Source organism: Pteropus vampyrus, unplaced genomic scaffold, assembly GCF_000151845.1.
Source record: "Pteropus vampyrus isolate Shadow unplaced genomic scaffold, Pvam_2.0 Scaffold59, whole genome shotgun sequence".
Lineage (NCBI taxonomy): Eukaryota > Metazoa > Chordata > Mammalia > Chiroptera > Pteropodidae > Pteropus > Pteropus vampyrus.
In genome coordinates, this window is record NW_011888840.1 from 3,651,320 (window position 1) to 3,678,346 (window position 27,027).

The window sequence follows — 27,027 nt, forward strand, 5'->3', positions numbered from 1 at the left end:
TACTGGCAATTACTATTTTACTGAAAATCTGGAGTTACACAAATAGTTCTTTAGAGCACAAAAGTAAATGGATTTATACTTAATTACATTCAGCATTTATAAGAGGCGGTACAAAATGTGTTCTGCTTCTACATGATAAAACCGCTGAAATATATAATACCATGATTTAAACATTAATTTTGTGATCTAGTTCCATGAGATATGCATCTTACTCAAAATGCCTGATGTTTCCTACAACAAAGGGAAAAAAACATGCAGTTACATGAGCAGTTGAGTTTCATCTCTCTATTCATTTTAGAGATGGTGGGAAGACCTAAGGACAATACTTTTGTTTAAAGAAGTAGAAAAAAAAAATTACAGGATGGTTCTGAACTCATCAAAAATGAAATTAGGCACGTGTGCTTCAGCAACCTGAAAAAAAACAAAGGAGTTAAATTATTCATACTGCTGTCATTCAGAACAAGTCCAAGATTTTCCACATGAAAACTAAAGAAAGGAAGATAAATCCTTCGGAGCAAGGTGCATCACTGGGAAGCGCCGGACTCAAGGGGTGGCCCCTCCTTGAGACCACTGCCTCTGTTCCTGGTGTTCCAGAACCACCCTGGTATCTAATTTCTTTCAACTGCTAATGTCTGAGGGGTGCTGCCCAGGCCTCCCTCCCCCGCCTCCCCCAAAGGTGAGCTCCTTGGCTCTTAAAGGCACTTCGATCTGCTAGGAAGTACTAAGTGTTAATGTCTCAGAAAAACATCTGGCAAGTGACCAAGCCGCTATACCGAGCCGGAGCGGGAGGAGGAGAAGGAAGGCCCAACAGGCTCCCGTTTTTCGCTGTTCTTAAGGGAAGCCCTAATGGTAGTGGAATGTGGTACTAGGTACTCTCCAGGTGCTGGGAACTGGTATTTTTTAAACGCAGTGTTTAACTTTTTTCTGATTATAAAAGTATCATCTGCTAATTCGAGGAAATATAGCAAATGCAGGAGTTTTAAAAATTCTCAATCAGAGAAAACTAAAACTTAATTATTTATATTGTATTGAATTCCTCCAGGTTACGCACACACACCCATACACAGTCACACTCAAAATCAGGATCATATACTCTTGAGTCCTTTACCTCTGTTAAATCTTATATTATGAACATCCTTGCATACATATCTTGGTGAACTTTTGTACATATATCCAGCAGGTAAATTCCTAGCCATGGAATTGCTGGGATTAGGTAATAAAATTACAAAACTTTTTTTGTATTAGATAAAGCCAAATTTCTCTCCCCAAAGGATATGCCAACTTCACCCCCGTCACCGGGACTGAGAAGTCCTTTCTTTAAACCTTTCTAAGCACTAGGATCTCAACATTTTACTTTTTACCTACCTGATGGGTGGAAACTAATTTTATTGTTATTTTGATTTGTGTCCCTTGAATAGAAGGTTGAGAATCTTTACAACTGTATATTGGCCATTTGTATTTCTCTTCTGGAAAACTTCCTGTTAATATCCTTTGCGCATTTTTTTTCTATTGGGATTGGGTCAGTTATCTTTTTCTTATTGGTGTAAACAACACACTATAAATCAAGGATACTGGTCCTCGGTTAATACTTTGTCCACTTTTAAATTGAGACATTTGACGAAATTATTAAACTACACTCAGCATTTATAAGAGATCAAATCTCTCCACCTTTTCTTTTTTGGTTTCCTATGGTGTTTTACATAGGAAGTTCTCAGAGCTGGTACATTAATTTTAGTCAAATATCTGCTAATTTGTTTTATTTTTCAAATTAATCTATCTGTAATTTATTTTAATACATGGGAGATGTGAAAAGATTAACTTGCTTTTTTTTTTAAACTATATAATGAACTAAATGTCCCAGCACTATTGACTAATACACCCTTTCTCTCCTAATTTGAGATGCTGCTTTTCCTTACGTATAATTGGATGTGCTAGGATTTGTTTCTAGGCTACATATGCTAATCTATTTTTTTTAATCCTAGTCTATTGATCCATCTATTGAGTCTGATACCAGTACTACACTATTTTGATTTTTGTAGTTTTATAATATATTTTAATATGTGTTTTTTTTCACAAAAAATCCTATTTTAGCCCAAGTCCTTTAACATTTTTAAGAATGTTTTTTTCAAGTTAAAAAAATTATCTGAGATCTTAATCATAATTGCCGTAAACTTATAAACTGGAAAGAACTGATATCTCTATATCTTGAGTCTCCTCACTCAGAAACATGGACTTCCAAATTTTATATTTTAAAATTTTATAGGTTTTTCCTGAATTGTTCCTTCATATTTCTTGAAGAGGTTATTCTCAGCTATATTATTTCCTTGTTAATTATGTAAATAGGATCTTTTTCACATTTTATTAGAGTATTTATTTTACACATTAATTCTGTAATCGGCTTTTCTCAATTGTTTTTCACATGGTTCTACTGGATATTCAAGGAAGACAATCACCTCCTCAATAAACATAAATTTGTATTCTCTCCATTATACATATTTTTTGTTTCATTTCTTATTTTATTTTCTTGCACCTGCACAACAAAAGTAGCAGCTAGAGTCGCATCACTGTCATAGTCCTGATTTTAAAGAGAATGCCACTGGTGTTTGCTTCATTATTAAGTATGACGTTACTAGTTATTGACTAAACCATCTTTGTCTTTAGCTATAAAAAAGTAACCTACAAATTTTAAAAAATCAGAATGACTTCCTTTCAGCATTTATTGAAAGTCTTCTCTTTTTAAATATCAAGCTCTCCACTTTTGAGCTAAAACTTCCCACAGCAGAATTACAAGTAAGAAAGAAAAAGGAAAGAATTTCTTAAAAGGTAAAAAATAGTCTGTCATTTTAGGAAACAGCAATCAAATATAACTTCAGCAGTGGCATAAACTTAACCAGCTTATGGTGCAGGGGAAAGAACCAACTCCACTTGCCTATTTCTCGACCCTGGCCCCTTAAGGAACTCTCTCCTGGACCGCCCGTCTTAACTCCTGAACTGGGCGAGTGGCTGATGGTGGGGAGGGCATGGCAGAGAGTGAGAGGAGTAAGTCGTATTAAACTCTGTCTTCTTGCAAAACCCTTCATGGCGGAGAAGAGGGGACATCTTAGAGCTGTGGGCAGAGCGAGGGGAGAGGCATCCACTGTGAATGAGCCCCTGGACCTCACCCCTACTGAGTCCAGGGCCACTCTTAATACCATCTTTTTACGAAAAGGGCAGTAACATTGTTCTCTATCACCTACCCTCCTGGGCAACTTTGTGTACCGAACGTAATCCTCCAGGAACAGAAGGGCACCCACGACGTCCGCAGGCATTTCAGGGATCTTCTGGCTGTCATAGAGAACAGTGTACACCAGTGAATGTTCTGCACATAGTAGACACCGAAAGACTCAATAAACAAATGACAAAATGAAGTCGAAGAAAAAACAAATCTCTTGATTCGTATCAAGTCATCCTGCTCACATATCTTCAGAACGTAACCTAGAGGATGAAATCTAAACCTCCGTGGTTTACACGGACCTTCCAATATGGCCCCTGCTGTCTGTCTAGACCAATTTCTCTCTGTACCCACTGTCGGCACTTCATTTTTCAAAGACTGGCAGGTTCCTGAACAAGCCACATTTTCCCGCGCCCTCCAGTCTCCATAGCTATATTTGCTCTGCATGCATATTTGAAAGTAAACTTCTAGACATATTTCTAGTCCCAGCTTGGGCGCTTCCTCCTACATGAAGTCCTCCCTGAAACCCATGGGCAGACGGCTTTTTCTTATGCTCTCAGTATACTTAGTATCTTCCTCCAAGCCTCTTAAATTTTCAGTCGTTTTTGTGCTGGTCTCCTTGAGGGCCTGGGTCATGTCTTCATTGTTCTGTCTCCTGCATCCTGGATTGCACCTGGACCATTACTATATATTTGAAGGTGTCAAATACACAATAGCATCTTATAATTTTCCATATGGAGCTGACTCAGGTTTTCATTCATACAGCTATATTGCCAAACACTCTCTAGAGTTGAGAATGCAGGAAACTATCTGATAGTCTTCTTAAAGAGCTTGCATTCCTTCGTTTTCATCAAAAAGAGTTTTTAGAGGTTAAAACTATTTCCAATTTATGTACAGATTGGCATTTTATAATTAAGAAAGAATTTTATGGTACTGGATTACTGATGTATTTCTCTGAAGATTTTTTCCTTTTGAAAAGGTTTAAGGGTGATGGCACCCGGAAAAGTTCTCACTGCTCTCAACCTTTCGGTGTTTGGCTAGGGCTTTCTTTACATTTGCTCTGCTTGGGGTGAGGGAAGGGAAGGCGTCTACATGCATTTTGGGTTCCTACGTCACTTCACTTTGCCAAAGCAGAAATCCCGAGCTGCAGCTCGACTCCCGCATCCTGATGACCTCTCAGGGCTGCTGGTAACGCGCTGGCGCAGAGCCACGCTTCAGCCTTTCCAGTCATGAGAGAAAAAACAGAGGAGGAAGGGCCTGCTGACTCTTGACAGCTGGGGAACTAAGGTTGGGGGTGCCCCCGAGGGGCGGTGACTGGAAATGACTGCTCTCGGACCAGCTGGACTGGAACCCTTGGCCTTCTCTCCCCGTGGCCCTGCGCCAGATGAACGAGGTTTTTGGTGCTAACTGCCTTCCTTTGCAATTGAGCTCATTTTGTGATGGTTACAATTTCATTTGTGAAACTTCCTCATCCTTCTGAGCTCTCTTCTATTTTTCAATTGTTTAAAAAAATCTGTTCTTTGAAGCTAGGTTGACCAAAGGTCCTAGAAAAACACCCAGTGTTTGCTGTCCAGTATACTAAGATGAAGATGAACTGGCCCGATGGAGGCTTATGGGGAAAAGATGTCAGGATTTGAAAAGAGTGCACAATCACTGTGAGCCACTGCTATACAATGGAGGTAAGGAACTGAGTACTCCAATTTCAACCGCGTTGTGCTCCACAGAGGACCCAGGATGAAGGGGCGTAACCTCCCCCCACCACCCCACCACCAAGGCTAGCGCTGTATTTGGAATCCAGGTCCAGGTTTGGGAAATCACATTTTAAGATGGCCCATAACAAACTGGCCCACCGCCATGGTGAGCGGCCTCTGAACCACAGCACATCAGGAGCAGGTGGAAGGGGCTGACCCAAAGCAAGAGAAGACCTGAGGCAGGAGCCGACATTAACAATGTGAAGTGACGCTGCAAAGGAAGGAGACTACACTTATTCTGTTCCATTTCAAAGGGTAGAAGAAGGCACGATGGGTGACATTCCCAGAGGGATGGGATGAAGTCCGCATTCACTGCGAGCAGCAACTTTCCAGCGATGAGAACCACTCTGCCTACGTGCTGCATTGTCCTGAGAGGTAATGAGTGCCTCACGATGGGAGTGTCCCAGCAGAGACTGGATGACAACCTGCCACAGACACCCAGAGCTGATTCACGCCCCAGGCGGGAAGTAAATGAAATGGCCTCTGAAATCACGTCTGATCAGTAGTGCTTTGTGAGGACAGGGAAGATCACCATCATTAATTCATCTTTAAGTTACACTGATAAAAGTAACCGAGTGGTAATCGTCCAGATTTTGAATGTGCAACATGACAGCATTTAGTTAGCTGGGCTGGCCCTGTGTAGGGTAAGAGTAGAGGCTTGGACCCAGCAGCTCATGCAAATAACTTATATTTTCTATCCCAGAAAAGCCATGTTTGAGAGAAAAAAAGAATGAAAAGTTTATGAGCTTTGTATCCAAGAGTAACTTCAGTGTGACTTGTTCCATTTCATACAGGGACTCGGAACTCTGACACACGTGCTCCTGGCCTCCCAGTGTGGCTGCCCCCTGGCCGTGGCCCCAGCCAGAGCACCCCGCTCGCTGAGGCTTGGGAGCGACGCCCCAGCTGGCAGATGGATAGGCCTCCACCTTCTCCCCGACGCTGGCTGCTAATCGTGGTCTCACTCATGCATGGAAAACCACCGTGAGTGTGTGTGGGGCAGTGTGCCTGAGGGGAGAGCACCTGAATTTCTCCGAACCAGGTGCTGTGCGCTGACTTGCTCTGCAGAGCAGGGTCAGCAGCCAATGTGCGCCTCTGCCAGGGAGGTAAGAAGAGGAACTTGACATGCAGGGTCCACAGCCCACTCTGTAACAGCAATTCCACGTATTCCCGATCGTCCTTCTGTACCTCGTACACTGCTCCACTGTGGAGCGGATGAACTGGCCGATCAGCGCCAGGAACTGCTCCGTGTACCGGGCGTGAAACTGCTTCAGCAGGGTGAGCAGTCCCAGGACGAGCGGTGGCCAATCCACAGGGTCGGCAGGCTTCCGGCAGACCATTCCTGCAAGGGATGAAAAACGGCCAATTGCAGCACTGAGTGAAGTGCCTGCCTTTGGCCATGCTCATTCAGTATCAATGTTCATGGATGTCAGCATGACTAGGGCCCACGTCATCACTATTTGGAGGGGATGACAACTCTGGACTGCATTCCGAATTAGGCCTGGGATTGATGGAAGCTTCTAGTGGTCTGAAGGAGTAAATACGATAAAATGATCGCTAAGTTTTATAATTACCATCACTGTTTCTTTGGGATTATACAATTAATGAATGCTATTGTAGAAAAATTTAAAAGTATCAATAAATGCAAATGAGAAAATAAAAATGACACAGAATTGACTTCTGTTAATGGCAGCATGCATATTAGATAACATGAACTACTCTCCTAAATGAAAACAATTAAAATGCTGGATGAAATATTACTAAGTAGTTTTAAACACGATGTTGCATGTTATACAAGAAAAGAATCCACAGAAGTCGAGACAGTGGAAGAAGGAAATTTGTGAAGTGAGTGAGTGCCAAAGCTGAACTTTTCACTGAGGATTTCTGCCTAAATCTGGACCCTGACCTTTTGCCTGGATGGCTGTGCAGTGAACAGGAGATAGAGCTTAGGGTCTTTGGGGGGAAACACAATGTTGAAAAAGAACAAAGTTGGAAGCTTATATCGCCTGATTTCAAGAATTATTATAAAGTTACAGTAATCAATCAAGACAGTATTGCCATAAGGGTAGATAAATAGATTAATGAACAGAAAAGAAAATCCAGAAACAGTCCCATCCTTATATGATCAATTGAATTTCCACAAAAATCCAAACAACTTAATGGAGTGAGAGAAATCTTTTCAATAAATAGTGCTGAAATTGGATATCCTTAATGGGGAAAATGACCTTTGACTCTCACTTCATACTGTGGATAGAAAGTAATTTGAAATGGACCACAGACCTCAATGGAAAAGCTAAAACTAAAAACCTTCTAGACCAAAACATAACAGAATATCTTTGTGACCTTGGGGTAGGCAAAGAGCTCTTAGGACACAGAAAGGACTAATTATAAAGGAAAAAAAAGATAAATTGAACATCATCAGCATTAAAAACTTCTGCTCATTAGAGTCAACAGTTAAGAAAACGAATACATAAGCCACGGTTTGTGAGAAAAACTTCGGGATACATCTAACAAAGGATTCATATTCACAACATATAAATAACTCCTACAACTCAGTGATAAGAGAGCAATCAACTCAATTTAAAAACAAGCAAGAGACTTGAACAGCCACTTAACAAAGAAAGATATAAAATGGCCAAAAAGCACATGAAAAAGTGCTCAACATCATTAATCATCAGGGAAAGGCAAATTAAAACTACAACGGGATACCATAATACACATAACCATTAGAATGGTTAAAATTCATAGGGCCGACATTGCCAAATGCTGGTGGGTGGAAATCTCTCACTTCAATCAGACATTACTTAATGCCCGCTGTATAAGACACAAGCAGTACTCAGAAGATGGAGTCCTTTCCAGACAGAAGCAAAGGTGATGTTTAGAACAAAAGCATCCTCTATGCACGAAGCCCCAAAGAGACCTTTCTTAAAAGACAGACCAAGGCAGGCATGTGTTCTTAGATCAGTCTTGAGAACAATGCTCACAAGGTTATATAAATGTTTTTAGGGTACACAAACATGCTGAAGTTCCTTCCTCAGTCCTATTTTTTTTTAAAAATTTAATTCCCAAATTAACATATCAGTCTAATTCATGAAAAAAACTGTAGTCGGGTGTAGATACATTTCTAGGACACTTAAAGGTTTTGTTTGGTTTGTTTAAAGATCTGAAAATTCCATGGAATAGTGACATGCTTCCCATAAGCAGTTGTACAATGAAGGTGCCTGACCTCAAACAACATACCATGAAGGAAATGTTACCTAAGAATGAGACCAGTGAACAAATAGTCTTTAATGAAAACAAGATATGTTTATGTATGGACAGTTCATTGTTAAAAAGGATCATATATTCTTATTTAGCAATAACGCAGGGACAAGAGAGGGGGAACATGAATCTCTGAATCTTACGATGAACGCTAAATTCATCTTGGGATGGTTCTTGACATTGATTTTGACCAATAGCCAGGAAAGGATTTAGAATCAGTTGAGCACTTGCTCTGTGCTAGGTACTGTGTTAAGTATTTAAAAAATCTGACTGGCTTGAGAGGTGAAGTAACTTGGCCACAGTTACGTAAGTGATAGGCGGTGAAACCACAATGAAACGTTTGTTTGTTCCTTCCCTCCTACGGCAAGTATTTACTGGGAGCATGATGCTCTGCATTCTGTGGCAGAACCAGGACTGTGCAGGAGGTGCGTCTGAAATCAAGAAATATTTTTGAATGATATACTAAAAACCTTCAAGAGACTCCACATCCTTACCCTAAAAAAAGCTAATAAAACAGGAAGGGAAATACTTCAATCCCTGAGTGAAAAACAATGTGGGCATATTCACTGAAAAGCTCTTACAAATACTTAAAGTAAATTAAACTCTACAGTGATTTGAAAAAACTGCTTGGATACAAAGTTTGAAGACAGAGGAAGTACTTGGGAATCTAATAGAATTGTGATTATAAAAAGGTTCAGGATAAAGTGATCAATGGCAAAAAAAAAATTAGGGATATATTCCTGACAAGACAAATCTACTCAAAGCCTTTGGTATCTACTTTCGTTTAGAATGTTTTCACAGGTAATCACACATATCTTAAAGTACTAAATATTCATGTTTTAGTCTTCCCTCCTAACTATTTGTTATTCTTCACACTGCAGTTCTAGATACACAGTAGGAACATGACACTTGTTGAAAGAATAGGATGTTAACCAAAAGAATTTTCTTTCACACCACAATCAGCTGCCTAAACATTAAAGAAATCAGTTGGATGATTAACCATTGGAAATTAAAAGCGGACTACAGTATAAATCTACTGTCTACATTTTATGATGGAGCATCTTATTCGGAGGCCCAAAGACGTGGACTTTATAAACATGCACTTAACTGAGAAAAGATCTCATATGTGACATAGCATTCTATAAAAAGAGCTGTTTGGTTAGATATTAATCTATTGTTTTTGTTACTTATTGCAAAGAATAAATGTTATACAGTACCTAGGTTTTTGTTGTACTGAAGTTTTGGCAACTGGGCGATCAAAAATAGAAAGTTGACAATTGGGAAGTAGGGTAAGCGCTTTGTTGTTATGTATATCTGGAAAGAGAAAGGTAAAAGAATGGGTGGTTTCTTCACATTGCACAATACTGCAGAACAGATTTTCAAATGGAGAGCTCCCATTTTATCTTAATTATCTCTTCGTACTATCTACAACTAGGATGGTTCCATTAATTTGCTACCTTTAGAGTTTTATCGAACACCACCAATTTCCTCCCTCACCCCCAATATAAATACCTCTATAACAATCAGCCCTTCTAGGAAGGGAACGATTTTGCTTAGAGATTAGTAGTTACTTGGTCCCCCTTCCACACCATCCTCTGGTGTCATTAAGGAGGGAAGAAAGGGTGATGAGCCAGAATGAAATGGAAAGCAAAATATAGTAGTTGAGGCAAAACTTGGAGGGAAGAGCAGATGGAGGGAGGCTGGGAAGGAGGGAAAGAGAAAAAGGTGGAAAGAAAGGAAGAGAGCTCCACATAGCAGCAAGGAGCAGTACATAATAGAAACCAAGCAGGTGTCTCCTTTGTCATTTGCTTTCTCTTGGGCAATGGCACAGAGCAGTCTCTCTCCCAGTTCACAGGGGCAGAAAGTAGGGCAAACCCAGCCGCCTCTCCTCCGGGCCAGGCTGGGAGGCAGGCTAGCATTCTGGCTGGAAGCAGGCTCTGCTCAGAAGCCAGCTCACTAGTGAGGAACCCTGGGGCATTTCAGAGCAGCTGCGAGATTAGGCAAGATCACCCACAGCCAGGTTAACATAGTGTTTGGCGCACAGGAAGTGCTCAAAAAATGTGAGCTGCTATTTAGGTTCAGGATCTTTCATTCGAAAAGCCAGGGATCCTAGAGATTTTAGAATTTCACAATTTATAGATTTTAAAAAGGTTATATGTGGTCCAGAATGTCGGCCTATAATCAGTCATCAGAATCTGCATCCAAACACAAATATTCACAGGAATATAAACAGCCAGGAACAGGTTTTGCCAGCAAATGAAGTCTGGCACCAACCTGTGAACAAACTTCCAGTGCTCAGAGTTGTTTGGAAATCAGAACGGCAGAAAAGAGTTTGTAGCCCTAGATTATCACTGTGATTACTGTCAGCCACGCAGGGAAGTATCTTTGGGGCAAGAAGGATCAATGTCACCATTTAGTTGCAGTTCAAGCATCAAACCCCAGACAAATCTAAAACTAATCTCGTATACACAAAGCACTTTTCACGTTTTAAGGAGCTCTGACAAACACATCTGACTCCCACGGCTGAGTCAGTCAGGGAAGGTGTGATCACACCCTCATCTTACAGGAGGGAAAAGGAGCTCAGAAAGGGCGGGGACTTGAGTGAAAGGAGGCTCTGGGATGTGAATCCAGCTTCTCCCACTATCTTAGCACAGTAATCTGCTACGTGGGCCAAATCACCTTTTCTACCACGCTGTCTCCCACCACACCACCACACATTTTAATTATTAACCTTATTCAGTGGGTTGTGGATGCCGGCTGCCTCCAGGTAGGCTGTGATTTCATATAAGAGTGTGTTATCTTCTTTAGGGTAAGGAAGTGAAGGGTCTTGATAGTGGGCTTCAATATCTGCTAGGAGAGCTCTAAATGGAGGAAAAAAGTGATAAACATTACAGATGAACTGAATTTATACAAGTTAATACGGATTATGATGTTATCTTTCAGGCTTCAGTTTCCTCATTTGTAAAAGAAGCAGAGGAGGAAGGTCCTGCCAACTCTTGATCCTTCCAATTCTCAATTTCCATGCCTGTGATTGATGAGAAGTGGAAAATTTAATCTATAATTATCTTTTGAGTTAACCCAAATCAAATGCTTTCACCATTCAATTTTTATGAGCTGACTGGACTGTTTTCAATACCTACTTTGTCAAAAGCACTGGTTTAGTGACTGAGAAGCATGGATTATTTATTGTTATGTAGAAGCTTGCAATGAGAGCAAGTTGCTGGTGCTGGGGAAGACAGGCCTGCCCTCCGGGATGTGTGTCCAGACCCACTCCTAGTAATTAACATACTTCTAACTATGCTCAGGATTAGCAATCAGTCCTGTGGAAAGTCAGGTGTGGGTTTTGAAATACAGTTGACCCCTGAACAACATGGGGGTTAGGACCGCCAACTCCCTGCGAAATCAAAAATCTGCATATAACTTTTGACTCTCCTAAAACTTAAATACTAACAGCCTACTGTTGAACACAAGGGTTACTGATAACATAAATAGTTGATTAACATATACTATGTATATGTATTATTTACTGTATCCTTACAACAAATATGGAGTCTGGTGTGTATTAAGAGATCAACGTATGTTGGCCAAATAAATGAATCTCTTAAAACACACACACACACACACACACACACACACACACACACACACACACACACACACACACACACACACACACACACACACACACCCCAAGGGACAATAAAGAGGCTTCTGAAGACATTTAATTATCCGTGGTAAGGAAACCTATAAATTCCGAGAGCTTTCTTACCCACAAAGAACATAAAACAGTAGATATTAAAGAAACTGACAGTGAACAACGCAGGCCCACAGATGGCTCTCTCAAAACCTGGCACTTACTTATTGAGATTCTCCAAGGCGGCTGCCAGATGTTTGGAGTCAAACCGACAAGAATAATTTAATTCATTGGCAATCTGTTGTCTCAGAATCTGCATCTGCCCAACCTGTGAACAAGCAAGAGAAAAAATGGGTAGAACAGGTAAGGAGGCAAACACCAAGGTTCCACTCGAGGATCACAACGTCCTACAGAAAAGTTTAAGGATGGCTCGGACTGGCTCCACAGCTAAGAGCAATGTCACCCTTGATGGAGGCACAAAAGACCTTTCAGGACTGCTGGGAAACCTCTTGTATGCCCACCTCGAAATATCCCCAAAGTCTAACATTTTACAAAGTAACCCATTAATGATTAGTTGTTCACGTAGTACAGGTGTCTTTTTTGATCTTTTGTAATAAGTTCTTCCACTGTAGTAGCTGCAATGAGAAGCCTGACTTCCTTTATTTGTCCTAAACTGAAACTTCTCAAGTTCTAAGGATGCCATTGCACTCTAATATTTTGAAATTTGGTGAATATAAGTCTTCCACATCACTCAGCAATTCAGATAAAGTAATAACCTGGGTTAAAAAATAATCCACATAAAATCTACCAAAATCTACCAATGCTTACCCCTAATCCAGGGATTTAGTCTTGTTTTTGTACCTTGAACCCCTTTGGGAATCTAGTGAAGCATATGGACACTGTCTCAGAATAATTCTTTTATATGTACAAAAAAACACAGGATTACAACGAAAGCTAACTGTAATAAAATATAATTATCAGACTATTAACAGAACAGACTTGTGATATGGAGCTATGCTAACATGGTGGCTCAACCACTGTGATTTCCAAGTAGTGAGGAACATAAATGGTATCTGGAGATGTCTATGATGACTGTCAGATGACAGCAAACTATTGTGGGGTCCGGTTTGAGATAGATTTCAGCTTGCTCCCATAAACTTGTTGGCATCATAAAGTCAACAGTATACTCTAACTTCTTCTGCCAGTAAATTTCTTATTTTCTATTCTAGAAAAGGTACCCCTAAAAGATTAGTAATGGGGAGAGGAGGAATAGGAAGAGGGCTGTTATAATGCCAGCAACAATAAGATGAAAATGAACACATTTCTTGAGTTGTCAGGAGCAGAGAAAAATTAAGAAAAAGAGAGTGATTTCTCTAAGAGCAAAGAAAAGTTATTATTTAGATAATAGTTAAAAAATGGTTAAATGACCTCAAATGTATTACTTTTGACTGCTATTCTTACTAGACTATATTATTCTACTTATATGAAGAAAATAAGTCAATGCAAAAAAAAAATGTTACTTAAAAGTAAGAAACCTTTTATGAGTAGAAATATATTATTTAAAAATCAGAATAGAGCAAGTCCAAGAAAATAGTGGGTTCTCTCTGGCCATTCGGAAATGTCCTTCCAACCTTGTATGTGACCCATTTAATTCCTTGCTTAATTCTAGATACTCTATGTCAAAGATTTCTTTGAAAGTCAACCTATAAATGGAAAAAGAAATAAAGCCAATTTAAGATAACCTGTTCTTATTTAGAGCATGAATCTTAGTGACCAACATGTTATCTTTTTGTGCCCAATTAGTCTAAGCCTTTAATACAACACTGGAGAGGACAAGGAGCGTGGGAGGATAATAAGCTCATGCTCATTCTACTTATTTACTCGTCTACTTAGAGATATCTGGGTTAGCATTCTTTCCCCATGATTTCTCTAGAGCTGCAATGACCAATACAGCAGCCACGAGTTGCATGTGGCTATTTTAAACTGATTAAAATAAAATTAAAAATTTGGTTCCTCATTCCCACACGTTTCAGGTGCTCAACTTCTCCATGTGGTAGTGGCCGCCGTCACTACTGGACAGTGCAGGGTACTTCCGTCGCTGCTCCAGATCATCAGCACCGCTTAGTGAATGCGAGCTCTCACATTTCAAGAAGAAACGACAAGAAAGTCCTTGGGGGCCTTATGAGATCGCTGAGTTAGACACAATATTTGGCAACCACTGAATTACAAGCAATTGCAACTAACGGCAGTGCAGAACAGCCATTAGGCTGTGAACCATCAGGCAACAAGGGGGAAATCTCTAAGTCTCTTCCAAGAACACCTATCATCTCCCTTGGCCTCCTGCAGAGGTGAGACTCGGGTCTGTCCAACCTCAGGTCACTCTTCACTCCTCCCAGGTTTTTCCAGCAATTAGAAGCTAAACCTGAGAAGCTCTCAATATCTGAAAATCACCTGGCTAACGGAACGTGAGACCTACCTAAGAGGACATCTACCAGAGCCAAAGGCTCCTTGTGCTCCCATTCTGTTTAAGTTTCCAAATTAAAACACGCATGCGTGCGTGCACGCACACGCACACATGCACGCACGCACGCACACACACACGCAAAGAACTTACTGGGATTATGGGAAATACATTGTGAATTTGGCCGAGACACAATAAGTACTGTCTCAATGAGCAACTTATACAAGTGGGAACAGGAGAATGGAACTTTCCCATATTCCTATGGCATTCTAGACTTTTTCTGTGGTGATACTTTTAACCACAAATCAGTTTTCCACCAGGAAATCTACTAGACTGTTAGCAGGCTTTTTGAGGAGACAGGCAGTGTTTCCTTTAACAGTGTCACCCAACAACTGACAATGTTTTGTACATAACAAGTGTTCGATCAAGGGTTGTCGAATATCTTGGATCACCAAGGGATGAGAGCAGGACACAGAAGATTCAGAGGGTCCCTGAGCATCACTGTCACAGTGTCAAGGCAGGATAGCAGAGGAGCAGATTCCACGACAAGCAATCTCATTTCCCTTTCTTATTCATTTCCAGACAGTGTTCTATTCATGCTGTAAGGACAATTTATGCCCCAAAAAACCTGGCTTTATCACATCTATGCCGACACAAGAGGGGAGAGAGACAGATGATCTATGAACTGACAGAGCAGTTCATTAAATGAACTTGTATTGTGGGAACTAAGTATTACTGAAGGAGGAAATTTTCCATTTCCTTTGTGAAAGTACCTCTTGCCAAAAGGCATTCCAAAAGAAACATTCCTTGAGCAAAAGGAGAACAAGCCTATGAAAAGCAGGCTCAAGAACAGCCCAGAAAGGAAGATAAGGAAACAAATGAATTTAGAAATAATAATAAATGGAAGTGTTGCATTTCTGTTCTAACAACAAAAGAAGAATGGCTTTCTTTGGGCAACAAAATTACAATAAATTAATAATTAAAAAATATAGCATTGATTGTCAGCCTCTCTTCCACAACATACCTTCATTATAGCCTCGAGATAAGCTGTCCAAATCTTCTGTGTTTTGGCAATGGCGGAAAAATAAATTTTATTCGAATTTGCTGAAAAGTTAAAATATAATTTTCTATTTAGTGAATTTTGAAAGGCCACAGTATAATCTCCACCCCAGGCTAGTTTCAGAACACTTACCTACAATACTTTTGAGGGGGCTGACAGCATTCATGAGAGTTTTTAAAGTATCCTGAACAGTTCTGTCTCTCAGGATAATTTTCTGAAACATACTGAGGAAATTCTGGAACAAGAAGGCAAAATCAAAGAACCAGCTATAACGAATAAAATGAATAGTACTCCAGTCACCTAAAATGTTAGGTAGAACAGAGACTGGCCTAAATCAACCCACACTATGATGGAGGAAGCAGCAATTTCAGGTTCCTGTTAGAAACATCCCGTTTCCAGGAAGAGTTGCTGGATTCAAAGAGAAAAAGTCTTACCTTCTCAACATGAAACTCGCAAAAATCATCTACCTATAAAAATACTATGCTGGCCAAGAAATTCTAGCTTATTCTCATTCTTATTTACCTAATAGGAATCTCATATATGAGGTCTGATGTCAGTATAGGAAAGCATGAAAGAAAAGTTAAATGATCTACTCTCATCTCTCCCAGGGTAGCAGAAAATAGTCACGAAAGTCAAAAGGCTCACCTGTAACTCCTTTACAATCATAAAGCACAGAAGCCTGTCTAACCCGTTCAGACCGAAAGTCCCCAATGTGGTCTGGATTTCGGAGAAGAGGCGGCTGCTGGTCACTTCTTGATGAGTTTTCATATCATACCAAGTGTTCAGCTGGTCAATATGACATGTCATTCTAAAACAAAAACAAAACGCACCCAAAACCCAACAGCAGCTGAGCACTCATCCTAAAGAGATGTGGAGCTCAACAGAATTGGGGGCAGCAGACATGGGGCACAGTCACATGATCTGTGTTGAATGACCTCTGTATCTAGGCACCCCTAATATCTCCATGGTGACCACCTGATGGATCAGGAAAATATAACTGAGTTAAACCATTTTTTCCTGCCCTATGCTATGTCACTGGCTTGACTAATTCATTTCCACTGAGTCAGGCTGTTTGGAGTTACATTAAGAGGACAAGGTTAGATTCAGTTGCTGGATTCTAGTTGTCAGGCTAGAGGACTTTAGAGCCCAATTTTCAATCCACAGTGTCTTACTTTAAATTTCCAAACACTGTGGACAAAACAGTCTTGTGTTATTTCTATTTTGGTAAGAAAAAAATTGTGAATCCCGGCACCCTATTGAACATTTAAAATTATGATGACAAAGCCATATCCTCTTATTCTTGTCACCAACCAGTGATTCCTTTTAGACTCAGGAGTGTGATGAGGATGACAACCTACAATATTTACTGAATGCTTATGTGTCAGGTGCTCAGCTATGACCTTTCCATGTGCTATCGTTTTCCTCCTCCTAATAGCTTTGCATTATCTAAGCCGTTTAACCCTCATTTTACAGGTGAGAGAACTGAGGCTCGGAGAGGCCTGATCCCAACATCACACCCTTAACCACCATTTTAATGGTTCTCAAACGTTGGGGAAGAGACCTTAAATCACTGGTAGAGTTTGCTAAAAACAAAAAGGCCAGATTTGGTAGGTCTGGCATGGAGCCCCAGCCTCTGAATTTCCATACACTCCACAGATAATATGCCCCCAGTTGTAAGAATCGGCATGTACCTTTACCAAAATGGGGTTTGGGAGGAAGCTGAAAGAGCCTCAGGAGCCAGGGAAGATTTAAATTTGGAAGTAAACAGGAAGAACAGGATGGTTTCCAGAAACGCACACGACTTCTACTTTCGGGCTTCAGAGTGTCTTTCTTACATTGCCCAGTGCTGGCACTTTGAGTGTGTCACCTAAGAGGCTCCCAATACTGATGATGAAATCAATATGATATGGAAGTCCCACTCATGCTGAATCCTTTCTGCAAGTATTAGCATGTCATCAGCTGGAAGGTTTTTGCAAAGGGATTCAGTGATCACCCCATGGGTACCAAGAAAGGAGGAGCTACAAAAAACACTTTGGATCACTTACTCTTTTAGGCCCATGAGTCACAAAGTTCATTTCTATTGGAATTTTTGGTCAAGTTTCATAAGTTTTGAGAGACAAAATAAGCCTGAAGGAGAAGGTGGTAGGTACAAGGGAGATAAGTCAAAAGAACATTGAACTTATAAACATTCAACTATGAATACACAGCTGGACAGAGAAAAAAGAGGCAGCATCTTTTCTTGGGTAATTCCACCAATCACTGCACTCAGTGAGATGTGCCAAGGGACATGAGACGGAAGGCACGAACCTGCTCTTCCCTCAGGTGGTCTTAGCACCAACTGCTTCATCAGAGGTTCGACGGGAGCAGGAAAAGGGACTGAGAGAGGCGGCAGGCAAGTCTCGACCATGGTGCCTACCTAACAAATTCTCAAGGGCACTTTTGATTATATGAGATTTTCGCTCACATGACTATGTATGAACTGTGACTCACAGCATGCAAAGCTATGCAGTCTGCCCTTGAACGACACAGTCCTGAAGAGGTGGGCTCCAGAGTCAGAGGGCCTGGTGTGTATTCTGGGTCCTCCACCATTTATTAACTCTGTGATCTTGGGCAAGTGACTTAGCTTTTCTATGCCTCAGTTACCTCATCTTTAAAATGAGAAGGATAACAATGCCGACCTCATAAGATTCTTGTAATAAGTAAATGAAGAGATATATGTAATGTTCTTGGAAGAGTGTACAAAGTAAGTGCTCAATAAATGTGAGTTCTTGCTCTCGGAAGTGCTTGGGTGTTGCGCTAAGAAACAAGGAGGTAATCTTAAAAGGTCAGGATATGAGCTGACAAGTGACTGGCATGGAGGCGTATACCCAGGTTACATAGGTACAGATGAGCACTCTGTAATTTAAAAAGTTGTAATATACTGGTGAATGCACAGGCCCAAGTGAGCAGAATGTTAACTGGAAAACAAAAGAAACAGAGACTACAGGTGACCAAATAGATCTAAGGGTTATTGTAATCTATATTTCTTTGGACTGAAGTCACCTGTGTTACGCTAAAGAAAATATAGTCTCAAAAACAGTGAATTTTAATAAACCCATCAGAAGGGATCCAATGGTGGCAAGAACAAGGGTGTGATCTCAGTATACACAATGTATGTTTAGAGCCTCCAACTGCCCACGGTGTTGAAGGCCCGGGGGAATCCAGGTGCACCTACTTTGGGTCTGTGATTCGCAAGATTTCTCTGCAGAGTCGACCAATAAACGTTACAGACTCGTCCACAGGGGTAAACTTTGGTATTGGAATATGAGTGGACTGGTACATACTTTGCCAGTCCTGAATCTAGAAAAAAAAAAAAGACACACACATAAATATTTAGTACATTTTTGACAAGGTAACCTAGTTATGCTTTTCTCACATAGTTTTACAAAGATAACGTTGCACGAATAGTGACAATAAATGCTCTTTGGTTTCAAAGAGGAAACTTTTAAACTGTATTAACAGCCTCCCCCAAAATGCCTCATATCATGTTTATAAAAAAAGAAACATTTGTGAAAGAGTGAAGAAGTGAGAACAGAAAAAGGAACTTCTAGCTTTTTGTCTTATAAGTTAACATATATCAGTGCAATAATAAAAATCCAAAATATTGTAAGGCTGAGAGATACTTAATCTTTCAATACCTGAATCATGTCAATTCCTTAATTAAAAGCTTACAGAATGGCTCCTTGTTAATAACTGACCAAAATCTAACTTCTCAGCTGTGACACTTAAGAATTTGGCGCTCGAACAACCCAAATAAATACTAAGCAGAAGACTTGAGTAGACATTTCTCTGAGGAAGATATATGATGGCCAATAAGCACAGGAAAAGATGCTCAGCATCACTAATTATTAGAGAAATGCAAATCAGAACCACAGTGAGATACCACTTCATTATCACTAGGGTGGCTATAATTTGAAAAAAAAAATAAAAAAAATAAAAAAAAATAACAAGTGTTGGTGAGGATGTGGGAAAAAAGTAGAACCCTCAAACAGACATTGCTGGTAGAAATGAAAAATGGTGCATGTATGTGGGAAACAGGTGGTTCCTCAATAAGGTACGCAGAATTACCATATGACCCAGCAATTCTACTCTTAGGCATACATTCCGATCAAATCCAAGTGACCTGTAAGTCTTCTGAACTCTTGATCACTTGAGTTACAACACTGACAACAAACAACTTTCTCCTTTGGACAGTAAGCTCCCAGAGGCCAGGTGTCATATAAAGTTTTCTGCAACCCTCACAGCTCCAAAGGTATTCGTGACGATCTAGTGTGTACTGATTTTTAGTAATTGTTTAAATAAACTTTTGTCTTGGCATTTCTGATAATTAGAGTATTTAAAATGTCAGAAAATCAAGAATTTTACATATTTAGATACCTTTGTTCTTAAGAAGTTATTACACTCTTGCTCCACATTATAATTTATAATACGAGATACTTCTTCCTGCCAAATCTTCAGAGCATAAATGTTGACATAATCCTGTATATATTCAAAGGAACGATGGAATCCGTCCATGGTAGCCCCCAACTCTTTCAGCTTGGGCATCAATTCGCTTGGCTGTGCAAAGGGAAACATAAATTCTATTATAGTGGAGCAGATTGTCAACCACTAAAATCTACACTGGACTTTAAATGAGCCCCTGACAAAGAGACTATAGCAACAGTGTAAGGCAGTTTTGGAAATATGTATTTCCTACCTCATCTAGGATGAATGGTAACTGATGTCAGACATTCAGCAAAGAACAGATTTCATTCACCTGGGGAGGAAGCCTCATACAAAATAATATAAAAGGAATGTTGATGACTTCTCTCACATTATCTGATAAATACATCTACCCTAAAACACTTAAACTATTTTAAATTGAATTTACTGAAGTGCAAGTACTCTAGACGTAAATTTCAGGCCTATGGTTTTTTTTTCTCCTGAGAAAAATGATCATATTCCTTAACAGGTTAAGCAAAATAAAAAAATGATAGCCTTTACAGTTCCTATCTGCTTTAGGGTTAACAAATTCTTTTAACTATAAGAAGTAACTCTGACTCATGAACATCAGTTCAGTTCTTAAACTTGGGGATCAATAGGTGAAGGGAAGAAGTACTGATTTTCTTATAATATGGATTTTCTTATAATATGGATGGATTACAATATAAGATCAAAAAACACATCCATTGATTGTATTGAAAATTATATATTAGATCTATTTTAAGAGGATAAAGGTCTTATTCATAATAGTTAAAAATGGTGCCCTAGTCCATTTTGCAAGCTGAGTGGAGAAAAAGAGAAAGGAAAGACTCATTTTCGCCATCTGCTACCTTGGCTCGAGGGTTGAAGATCAATCCCCTATGAAGAGCAAAAGCAACACGTTTAACTAGCTCCTTCCTTATTCCATCTTCCAGCAACTGTTTCGGATCCACCTGAGTGCAAATCAAAGAGTAATAAATGGTAGTGAGAAGTTCAGTCCTGAATAAATCCAGAGGAAAAATGCTTTCCGGAATCCAGCATGGAGCACTTTTCTATCTTCTTTCTAAAGGATTGGGATTAGGATTGTTTTCCTTTCCCGTCCCTCTGTGACCTTGTGTAGCTAGGACAGTACTACCCGTAGCCTCTTTTGGACTTGGTTTATCTCCGTAAAATCCATGATGATAATTTTAAAATATGACATTTCAAAGATGGTGGGTATGGAAAGTTTTAAGTTGCCTCACACTTTGATCACTTCATTAAAAGTATAAAGTGCCTTTTCTTATGACCCAGAGAGAGTGGAATGAAGGGCCCGCATTTGAATTCTCTGGATGTTATCTCAGGGCATCTACCACATGGGCAAACTCAAGTTTTGGGTTTGGACAATTCTCTTTTCTTTTAGGATTGGACAATTCTCTTTTCTTTTAGCATTCCTGGGATGGTGACTGTAATTGGGGAGATAAAATAAGAAAGCAAATCTGCTATTTAACTCCGTAAGTTTATTTTAGTGATTCTTTCTTCTGTAATGAGAAAGCTTTTGTTACTTCCCAGAGTCTCCTATCAGACCCATAAAACATCGAATAGTTTTAGGGCACTCCTTTGAATTCTTGAGACCTGTATCTTTTTCAAATTTGTAAAGAACCATTATTTTGAAAAGTCATAAAGTCAACTTGATGGGTTCCATCTGGGTTTGTTTATATTTAAACTCCAAGGAAGACACACAATGAAAGTTGCAGAAATTACAAAAGCCAGAAAAACATGCTGAACTACATACATCATGACTGTGCAATCAGCAAAACCAGACTGGGGAGAAACTACAGGTCAAATGCCTTGGGTTCTTCAATGGATAAATTGTAAGATAAAAAAGAATAAAGAAATCTGAAGATTAAAAGAGACTTAAAAGAGATGAGATATATATATTTTTAAATGGGCAAGTATAAACTATAGTATAGAGAGATTTAATGGATCAGTCAGATTATACCTCCATGTATAATCTGTGTGTATCAACTGAATTAAACTGATATCAGGCCTAAAACATGTTTAATGGATTCTATTAACATTCCAGGGGTACTTCTTTTAGCTCACTTTGAGAAAACACACATTGAAGTTCTATATCCATTTTGTTTCATTTCCTATATTTTCTCGGATTTTAGTAACACAAATGTTAATCTGGTAATTTGATAGCTACACACTTAAAAAAAATCAGAAATGTTCAGATTCTACTGATGTCGGATAAATGGAAAAGTAAATAAAAGCCCCATGAACTATGTCAATGGTTACATCACTAGTCATCATAGGAATGTAAATTAAAACAGCAATGAGTTAAGATACTGCTTTACGCCTCTTGGTAAAGCAAAAATTAGCAAGTGGATAATAATAAGCATTGGCAACATGCGGGAAGAAAATTTCAAAAGGCAGCCTGGCAGTACTGAGACAGGTTATGAAATGGGTATGCAGATTTCAGCAAAATTCTTGCTCAAGTATGTAGAAATTCAGAGAAACTCTGTAGACCATGGGGACATACTCAGAGATACTCATCTTGACACTGTTAGGGTAATGTGTGAGCGTATGTGTGGTAATGGGGAGCATAATGTATGGTAACGGGGAGCGTATGTGTGATATTGGACAACACAAGTGTCTGTTGCCAGGCTAATGGTTACGTAAAATGTGAAATTCTATGCAATAGTGAGAAATGACCAACTACTCGATCCATGGCAATGTAAATTTATTTCAAAAGCAATAACTAGTGAGAGAAGTTGGAGAAAGGATGAGAGAGCACAGTGATTTAGATAAATCAAAAACACGTGCGCATATGAAATAACACGACATGCTGAAAATAAGGGTACCTGCATATTTACGGACAGAAATCAAACGTACAAAGTGAGTGCTGTGCAGGATGGGAATGGGCATGGGTATCAGGAGACAAAAAAGAAAAAAATATGACAAGAGAGGAGCTTACACGCATCAGTGATGCCAACGGCCTGCCAATGACAGTGGGGTATGATTATCTCAGCTCTCTGCACCTGGGTTGCAATGTAACAATACTAAAAGAAAGGAGGGTGGGGGGGAAGGGAGAGAGAGGGAGAGAGCGCACCTGCTATTTTGTCTAAGGGACCTGAATCATTTTGTTTTCCTCGTTATTATAAAAATTCAATAAAATAGATTTTTCTTAAATCTAAATAACTCTTGGGTATTATGAAAAATAAAGATCACACTTTCTCTTCCTCTATCCATACATGAGTGAATTTCAAAAGCCAGATGTGAAACAGCAAGGGACACAAGACAATAAACACCACAATCATCCCAAGTAAGACGAGGCCACATGGACCAGCATCAAAACCATTACCTTGATGATGCCGACTAAAGTTGTTTTCATCATTAAGATGCCTTCAGTGAAAATGGAAATAGCGTGAGTCAGCTTGGCAACCTTTAACCAAAAGAAGAGGTTGATGAACTATTTCGGATAGAAGACCCATCATTTCCAGGCCAGGGAGAGCTAAAATCATTGGCTAATGGCCATTTCCAGGGAGAGCTAAAATCATCGGCTAAGTGCTGGGGTGCGCATGCCCTGTTTAGAACTGTGGTGTCACTGAGAGACCACTGTTAGAAACTCTGAGAAACTGAGTCAGAAGGTATTACGTAGTTCTTTAAACTTCGACAAATCATTTCCCCTTCTTTGGGCTTCCGTTTCTCATGCATAAAACAAGGGCAGGACAATGCTGTGAAGGTCCCCTCCAAGGAGATAAGGCTCGTCAAGACTCTGAGAAGGTAATTTCCTCTCCACATCATTTTTCAAGCAACGCCAGGAGACGCTGATAAAGTAGGCAGACACTGTGTTTTTGAGTTAGAATAAATGTGGAAATTTTGAGCTGGAAAATCTAAATTCATGATGTAATTTTTGGAGTTGTGTTAGAAGGTATGAAATTAACACTGGGATGAAATGTGATAACAGTGGACATCACATTTTCTATTTTTACTTGATGTTACCTTTCCCATTTTTAAGTTCAGGGAGAAAGAAAAGCAGAGGCGTGTGGGAAGAATGACCTCTGAGGCTGCTACGAATGGGCTTAAAAGTCTGACTATAGGAAACGGTTAATGGAACGCAAAGCAGGAAGCTAAATGTGAAAAGTCTAAGTAATCTAGCCCAAGAAGAATAAAGGCTGGTTCACCAAGACTATTCAAGAGAAAAGTGATCAGCCGAGGTTCACTTCCTCTAAGAATACTCAGGTAGGCAAGGCCTTAAATGACATTGGGACAATGTAACACATAAAGGTGTGACTACTAAAATGGTGATCTTAGTTATCACTGAGAATGGAAAAAACAAGTCAGAACTGGTCTGGTGGTCCCGGGGACATGGCAGGTGACACAGGTCAGTGATATTTCATGGTTTGGGTTTCAAACATCAAAAGGCATGAATCAAAGGGACACATCACCTCGTATCGTGGGCCAAGCTGAGCATAGTCCTTCAGCTTGTCTTTGTCCAGGCGGGTTGGCACTTCAATGATATCGTGGGTCTGAAGCTTTATGATCTTTAGCAGAGAAGTAAACATACTTTCTGGAATGATCTGCAAAACCTTTAATGAAAGGGAAAAGAAAAATGATTAAACACCTCTTTTACTGTTCTTTGCTGTCACTTAGGTGACAGTAAGAAGAGTACCAGTGTATACAAAGCCATTTGTTGATAGGAAGGGATGCTGAGAGACCTAAAAGAGCTCTTTTAATAACTGCTCTCAGGCACGAGGTATGTTCCTTCACACTTCAGTTGCTCATAGGATACAAAGCTAATCCTCATAGAAATGCTCCAAAAAGACATAACTTTTCCTTGTTACAAACTTTTAAAAGATTGAGGTTCAGAGATGTTAAGTAACATGGCCGTAGAGCACTCAGTTATTGACACAGGTAAATTTTGAATCTAGGCCTGTCTGGCTCCATGATGCATTTAAGTTTTTAAAACAAGGACCAAAATCCCTCTCAAAACTTTAAGTTCCAACCAGGATATGTTGGCTAGATCTGGCACTTTCTACCAACTGGCTCTGGGACTTTGAAGAAGCCATTATAATCTCTGTTCCTCAGTTTCTACACTTATAAAACGGGGGTTAAAACCACCAGCATTTAAAAAACAGGTGTCACAGTTCTTTGAAAGTTAAATCACATCAGCACATCCACAGTACCAATAAGAATGTTTTTTTCACATATTGCAAATTTATGGAATAAAATTAATAACAAAGGAAAGAAACGTGGGTGTGCTTCATACAGGGCCCCAAGCATACCGTCTGCATTGAAAAGAGCAGGTATTGTGCCAATAAAATAAATATCACCTTGATGCATTCCTTACCTTTCTCACATAGGACACCAATTCACCAGAATAATATTGAGACACACTAAGAAGGTCAGGGCTATTTGCTTGATTAATACGTAGAAGGGGCAGGTCAAGAGCAGAGGCAAGCTGGAAGAAAAATAAGATACAGCTGTTTCTCTGCTGCAAGAAGTCTTAGAAATTTCAATCTTTTGAGAAATACTAACATATAAGAAAGCTCTTGGGCTTTACTCAAGAGACAGCAATGACAACGGAATTCATTGATGTCATTAATGCTTTCTGACAACAACATAATTAAAAATAAATAATAAATAATAGCCTTTTGCTACAGCAGGTATTCTCAAATTGTGGTCCCTGTACCAGCAGCATCAACTTCATTGGGAACTTGCTAGAGATGCCAGTTCTTGACCCCACCCCAGACTTACTTCATCAGACACTCCAGGGGCAAAGCCTAGTAATCTGTGTTGTGATGAGACCCCTGAGGATTCTCATGCACCCTCAAGTTTGAAAGTGACTGTGCTACAGACATTTTGATTGTACTGAGTCCAATCAAAGATGTCATGGTACATAAGAAGTGCCATTACTTTATGTACCACTCATGAAGAAAAACACACTGACAATTAAACTACGATATGTCATCAATGATAAAACCTAGCTCCAACTACAGAGATGTTAAAATATTAAAAGCAGTGTACCTCAGAATTGATATATATGGTAATTCTCTCAGAAGCTCCTGAGTAAATTATTTGTCCACTTATTACGATTTGAAATTACCCAAGAGCAAGGGCCATGCAGAATTTTTTTACTGAGTAAGTAAAAGGATTTAATTCTATCTAGGGAATAACAGATCCATAGGATTCACATTTTAAATATACTGGCAGAATTTAAAAAACAAACAAACTGATTTCTTCATTTAAAAAGATACTCCAACTTATAAATTCAAACTTCAAATATTTCTGGCTCCTTTTGAAACTATGCTCTCATAGAATAATTGCTAACAAATTTCAGTCCATAAAAGTACTTAAAGGATCCAATTTTTTAAAAGGATGAACTCTTGGGCTGAATTAAGAAATGAGGTAATCGCGAAGGCCGACTCTCCTCATAGCTGAGAATGCGATCTCGCTGCTCTTTGCTTACCTTTAGGAATGTGGCTCTGAGTTTAGTGACCATGGACGGGTTTACCCTTATGCTTTCTTGCATGATAGATGTGAAACTGCAAAGAGAGGAAAATGAGAAGAAGACATGCACAGTGGCCTTCATCAAGGGCAAACGTCAGGCTATCCACGTTACCTGTCGATTAACTGCCAAGCAAAAGAAAGGTCCCCAACGATCTGCATTGTGATCAGGACCTCCTCTTTGATGTTAATGGTTCGGATCATTTGGTGGAGAAACTTGCGAGTATCCGCAAGAAACTGACAGACTTGCAGATTTGATTCCAACTGGTGAAACTCTTGAACCTATGGTACAGAAATACATTTAATGTAAAGATCCTGAATGGCCTCTATGGTGTTTGTTTTTACCTTGAAAACACTTCAAATAAAGCACGCTACTTACTAAGAATTTCTTGGTAGGATTCTTATTTCAAATTATATAATTTTAGAGATGTGTAAGCCAAGTCATAAAACAACACACAAATTTCTAGGATTAGAAAATGTTGCACTACTTCTTATGCTGTAAAGATATGACACAATAAAGTGAACACCCCCAATTTCCATTTCAGTATCAACAAACATGTATTAGAAAATCTTCTTAATTCTGAAGATTTCAGGATTGCTAAAAAACGAGTTACATCACAACCAAGGTGCTGGCACTTGTACACTATTATGTTCTCTTGATGT

The 27,027-nt window shown here is 39.6% G+C and overlaps 1 protein-coding gene across 1 annotated transcript in view; it reads right to left on the minus strand.

Moving 5' to 3' along the window:
• WASHC5 (WASH complex subunit 5) overlaps positions 1–27,027 on the minus strand; it is a 53,627-nt gene continuing 26,600 nt past the window's right edge. The window contains exons 13-29 of the mRNA XM_011360811.2: positions 26,480–26,646; positions 26,327–26,402; positions 25,208–25,318; positions 24,306–24,446; positions 23,219–23,299; positions 20,727–20,828; positions 19,792–19,971; positions 18,590–18,714; positions 16,021–16,183; positions 15,508–15,610; positions 15,340–15,419; positions 12,079–12,182; positions 10,952–11,081; positions 9,438–9,534; positions 6,148–6,301; positions 3,237–3,324; positions 1–411 (exon numbers count right to left, since the gene is read on the minus strand). Coding sequence (XP_011359113.1) covers positions 355–411; positions 3,237–3,324; positions 6,148–6,301; positions 9,438–9,534; positions 10,952–11,081; positions 12,079–12,182; positions 15,340–15,419; positions 15,508–15,610; positions 16,021–16,183; positions 18,590–18,714; positions 19,792–19,971; positions 20,727–20,828; positions 23,219–23,299; positions 24,306–24,446; positions 25,208–25,318; positions 26,327–26,402; positions 26,480–26,646 — 1,959 coding nt within the window. The 3' untranslated portion in view covers positions 1–354. The remainder of the gene's footprint in view (positions 412–3,236; positions 3,325–6,147; positions 6,302–9,437; positions 9,535–10,951; positions 11,082–12,078; positions 12,183–15,339; positions 15,420–15,507; positions 15,611–16,020; positions 16,184–18,589; positions 18,715–19,791; positions 19,972–20,726; positions 20,829–23,218; positions 23,300–24,305; positions 24,447–25,207; positions 25,319–26,326; positions 26,403–26,479; positions 26,647–27,027) is intronic.